At 43.0% G+C, this 5,568-nt stretch overlaps 1 protein-coding gene across 1 annotated transcript; it reads right to left on the bottom strand.

The window, feature by feature from the left end:
- Window positions 1-3,046: 3,046 nt before the first annotated feature.
- Window positions 3,047-3,778, bottom strand: LOC149170538 (uncharacterized). Its single transcript, XM_089425625.1, has one exon. It carries the CDS (start codon window positions 3,776-3,778, stop codon window positions 3,047-3,049), a length of 732 nt encoding a protein of 243 aa, XP_089281751.1.
- Between the last annotated feature and the right edge of the window lie 1,790 nt (window positions 3,779-5,568).

Below are 5,568 nucleotides of genomic sequence, written 5' to 3'. Positions count from 1 at the left end.
GCCCATGAAGATGCATTGAGGATCGCCCTTATGATCTTTGAAAGCCCCTCCATATCCTGCTTTCCCTGGATTACCTTTAGAGGCTCCATCAAAGTTAAGCTTGAGCATATCTAAGGGCGGTGGAATCCAAGTGCTTGCTTCTTGACTGTGCATACTGGGATTCTTTTTATGGATAGAATTTTGGTTTATCTGAAGCCCCCAATTGTCCCATATTTTTTTTTCCAGAGGTGTTGTGGGAAGATCTTCTGAGTGCCATTCTCTGATTGAAAGAGTCTCCATGATGTTCTGATGGAATTTATTCCAGATTTTTTCTAGAGGCATAGTTTGATCTTTGAATATTCTTTTGTTACGCTCTTTCCATATATTCCACATCAGAAGGCCAGGTATAAGTTGCCACAAAGTACTGAGGAGATTGCTTTGAAATGAATTTTGACACTAGTTGCGTAAGGTGGCTTTGAGGTCTCCTTGGATTCTTCCCTCTTTTCGACATCGGAAGGCCACTTTCTCCCATAGTTTCCTCCCCATTTGACAAGTTTTCATGAGGTGAAGGGCCGTTTCCTCCTCTTGCCTGCACATGTGACATATAGAAGGGCCCGAGAAGCTTCTCTTCCTGAGATTATCCCACGTTAGAATTCTATTGTGACAAAGTAGCGATAGAAAAGTAGAAACTTTCGGCCAGTTGGAAGTGTGCCAAATTTTTTCCCATAAGTTGTCTTTGTTTATCTGCTCTTGTATGATGATGCTGTATGCTTCCTTTGTAGTAAAAATTCCTTTTTCTTCATAACCCCATCTCAAAATGTCCATTTCTTCTGAAACCATGATTTGCCTCTATTTGGTAGAAGTTGATTTGCATTTCTCCATTGCCTATATCCTTGAGCTGTAGCTGTGTTCCAAAAATGTTTGACTTTTGTTAATTCATTTATCTCCCGCTCAGCTATTGGAAGGTCCTGGATAATGTCACTTATTTTTGGAAGTTGCTGCCAGGAGTCCTCCCAAAAATGAGCTGTAGAGCCGTTTTTGATTTCCCAAAAGCTATGATCTTGAATGAGATTTCTGTGTTGTATTGTTGAATTCCAAATAGTCGAGACGGTGCTTATCTCTGTCATGCGTATTCTTTCTTCCATAGGGCAGTTTCTTGCATACTTAGCTGTCCAGAGGGATGCCCAAGGAGTACTAGGATGTGCTAGCCATTTCCACCAGATTTTTGCCCCCATTGCCTTGTTGCTGTTCTCAGGATCTCTTAGACCAATACCTCCTGCTTTCTTAGGAAGACAAGCTTTATCCCATCTGATTAAAGCCCATTTACGATTTTTGCCAGAGCCTCCCCACAGAAAGTTGCGCTGGAGATTCTTGATTTCCTTGAGAACCCATTTGGGGGCAGCCGGGATGGAGAAAAGATAGAGGGGCATGGAGTGAAGGACTGCCTCGATAAGAACTATTCTGATTGCCATATTCAGAGCCCAATTAGTCCATAGGAGTAATCTAGACTCTAGCTTTTCCAGCAATTGCTTCCAGGAAGAATGTTTAAGGGCTGAGGCCATTAGAGGGGCACCAAGATACTTGGAGGGCAGGGAAGCACTGGTGAACCCCAGAATTCGAACTATAGCTCTCTGGGTGGGAACATGAGTATTGAAGAAAAAAATTTGGGATTTGACTCGATTGATGAGGGCTCCAGAAGCATCGGAGAAAGTAGATAGAATGCATTTGAGGAGAATAGCTTCCTGCACCGAAGGATGGCCAAAAAGCATATTGTCGTCTACAAATTGCTGGTGGGAGTAGGTAGGAGAGTTGTTAAAAGAAAGACCTCTTAGTTGTTTTTCAAGCCTAGCTGCGATTATGCTTCTGCCCAAACCCTAGCCATAATTACAAAGAGAAAAGGAGACAAGGGGTCTCCTTGCCTAATCCCTCTGGAGGGACGGAAAGTGGCTGAAGGAATGCCATTAATTAAAACAGAGAAGAAGGCTGAAGATAAAAGATTGTAAATCCATCTTACCCAAGAGTGTACAAAGCCAAAGGCAAGAATAATTTTTTGAATATATACCCAACTGAGACTATCAAAAGCTTTAGATAGATCAAGCTTAAGCAACATACCTGGCTTCTTGGTTTGCTTTAAGGAGTGGATTATCTCATGAGTTAGGATTATCCCGTCCATTATTTGTCGACCTTCTACATAGCCTAATTGCTCGGGCGAGATAATGAGAGGGAGAAGCGGCTTTAATCTCGTTGCTATTACTTTTGAAGTAATTTTGTAGATGATATTACACAGAGCAATAGGTCGGTATTTGTCGGGGGTATTGGAATCTTCCCCCTTTGGAATTAAGGCTATGAAGGTAGCATTTAAGCCTGGATACATCCATCTGAGTGCTCTGGATTCCTCCACGACCTGCCAGACCTCATTTTTTATCGAATCCCAGAATTTATGGAAAAAATTCGAAGTAAAGCCGTCCGGACCTGGCGCTTTCCCTTCCTTCATTTGTTGAACTGCCTCTTCAACTTCCTGTAAGCTAATAGGCTTTATGAGAAGACTATTATGTTCCTCTGTTATTATTTTGGGTATATTCTTTATAAGTTTGTTGATAGCTGGCATTCTGTTGATGTTGGGTTCCTGATGAGCTTTCTTGAAAAAGTTGAGAAATTCCCTTTCAATGCTATCATGGGTTTCAATTTTCTCCCCCTGTTCATTTTTAATGTGAGTAATACAATTTGTCATTCGGCGCTGCACAGTAGATTTATGGAAGAATTTTGTATTCTTTTCACCGTTTTTTAGCCATCTGATTCTTGATTTCTGCCTCCATAATGTTTCCTCCTGTTTGTCCCTTTCCAGAATTTTTGATTCTACAGCTTGCTCCTGTTTGGTGAGTTCCTCCGTACGCCCCTCAGTGATAATGGTTTGCTGGATTTTCTTCATCTCTGCATTGAGCATGGCTTGGGCTTTGAAGATGTTTCCAAACGTATTGTGATTCCATTTTTTGATAGCCCCTTTTAGATGCTTGAGTTTTTGTTGGAATCTAGACATACTAGTCCCTTCAGATGGAATGAAATTAATCTAGGTTGATTTGACTAGTTCTTCAAAATCCGGGTGAGAAAACCAAAATTCTTCAAACCGAAAGGGGCGTTTGAGATTGTTACCCGGCCTATTCCATTGAAGCTCGATGGGCCAGTGATCTGATCCAGAGAAAGGGAGAATAAAGGCTGTGAATTCCCCTCCTAAATGAGTTGCATTATCTGAGATGAGGAATCTGTCAAGACGTGAGGCGATCTGCTGTAGGCCATCCCTTCTGTTAGTCCAGGTGAAGAGGCCGTTGCTTGTGGGAATATCTATCAACCAATTGTTATTAGTGAAGTTTTTTAGAAGATTGCCATCACTATTTGCCTTACTTCTACCTCCTTGTTTTTCCTCCATGTTGGCTATCATATTGAAGTCGCCTCCAGATATCCATAGTGGGAATGGCCTATCTTTATTGAGTTCTGACAATGAATTCAGGATTTGAGCTTTTTGGGCTGTATCCTGAGGAAAATATACATTAGTTAACAGTCCATGAGTATTAGTACCTGAGAGGTGGAAGGTTGCCTGGATGAAACTTTTGTTAGCTTGCATGTTGTTGATTTGGATGGCCCGGGCATCCCAAAGGATCGCCAAACCTCCCGAAGCTCCCTGAGCATCAACAGCTGCCACTAGCCCTCCTGGCCAAGCTTTCGCTGCTATTTTTTCCAAAATTGTTGAGCTACATTTCGTCTCCTGCAAAAGGAGAATACTTGGTTTTTCTTGCATCAGCATGTTTTTTAATAATCTACCTTTCCTCAGGCCATTGAGCCCTCTGATATTCCATGATATTAACTTCATTGAGAGGGGTGGGGGTTTGCATTAAAATACTTGGTCAGTTTGGCATACCTCCCTGACTCCACTAGTATCTCCCCTATCTTGATAGTTCTTTCCAGTGTAGTTTTTCTTCCTCTCTTCTTATTGTCCTTGGTGATAAATTTGCCATCCCATGGACTTCCTATTTGGACTCCTAGAGAGTATTTCTTCTGTGCTCTGTTCAGAACTTCTACTAGGTTATCCACTTGCCATTCTGGTATTTTTTCGAAATTGCGTGTCTTGCATGCTAGTTCCAAACCCAGTATATCCAGCTCTCCTATGTCTGATGGTTCCGTATCTTCTTCCATGTTTTGTGGTGCTTGAGAGTTATCCTCTCGATCTTGAGAGGATTGTTTATTTGGCTGTGAGTATTCTACGTCCATTCCTTGAGATTGCCCTGACAGGGGTTTGGCTGGAGAAATCAAGTTGACTTTCTCTTGGGTTATCTTTCCTGTCTGTCCTGATGCCTCTGCTGGTTGTTCTTGATAAGCCTCTTTGTTTTTCGCCCTTTCCTTCTCCGGATCTTGCTCATCATCCTTGTCCAGGGCTTCGAACCTATTGCTTGTTGTTGGCATTACTTTATTAACTGGATTTTTCTTGGGATTACCTGTTGCTTTCTTGTTTCCCCTCCTTCGATTTATTACTTTGGTGAATCCATCTGTTGTTTGATTGTCAGGACTGTCTTGGGAAGAGGGGTTCTTATTTTTAGGACAGTCTCTGAAGAGATGCCCTATTTCATGGCATTTTCTACATCTAAAAGGCACATGTTCATAATCTATAACTTGAGTCCATTCAGAGTCTTCATGGAAGAAACTTACCGTGTCTGGTAGCGGTTGCTTGAGATCCATGTAAACACAGATCCGAGCATAGGATGTGTATCTGCATAGTTTTGTTTCTTCTGCAATCTTTACGAACTCGCCAATAGCATTCCCAATCTCTTGCAGAGACTTTTCTTCCCAGTATTCCCACGGCAGTGAATAAAGCCTTATCCACACTGGCGCATAGCTCAGATCCTCCTTGTCTGGGTTGAATCTTTCTACCCAGCCTTTGAGATATAGTCCCGCAGAGTTGAAAAAATAAGGGCCTTGATCCAATATCCTATTGCGGTCTTCCAGGCAGTTAAAAACTACAGTGAAGAAGCCCTTGGCTCCTAAATGCAGCGAGAGGTGCCCCTTTGGGTGCCATTTGGTGTTTATCCAGCTTCTCAGCGCTCTCTCCGTCGGCCATATTCCTATGAATTTACCGATCAGCGCGTGATCTCTCATGTATTGTATTCTAGCGTTGATGCGTTCACTCGGGAAGTCGACTCTTGGTCTATGAGCCGCTACAGGCTTGCAGGTTGAAGAACTTGCCTTGTTCCTTTCCCCTGCGTCAATGTCCTTTCCATTCTGATGTCTGTTGTCCAAGTCTTCGCCGCTCATTTCCTCTTCATTTTCTTTGTCAACCGTATGCCGAGATCGGTTGTCCGTATTGGGGGGAGGCCCCTGGCCCTCCCCCTGATGGGGTTGCATCTTGCCCTGTTCCTTATGGGCCCTTTTTCCTGATCACAGGTTCACCAGACTCTGCCTGCTGTACCGCGGTTGACAGACCTGCCGATTGCAGGGCTCGCAGAAACCCTAGGGTTTGTTGCAGCAGTCCCGTCGCCTTAACCAGATTGCAATTTCAACATCTAGGCATTGTTGAATCTTTGTATCCGAGTAGAGTTTAAT

This window comes from Pinus tabuliformis, chromosome 4_2 (assembly GCF_031772625.1).
Source record: "Pinus tabuliformis cultivar Carrire ecotype Pingquan chromosome 4_2, CPIR1, whole genome shotgun sequence".
NCBI lineage: Eukaryota > Viridiplantae > Streptophyta > Pinopsida > Pinales > Pinaceae > Pinus > Pinus tabuliformis.
Note: the sequence above shows the minus strand (reverse complement) of the source record. Positions and strands in the feature narration are given on the sequence as shown.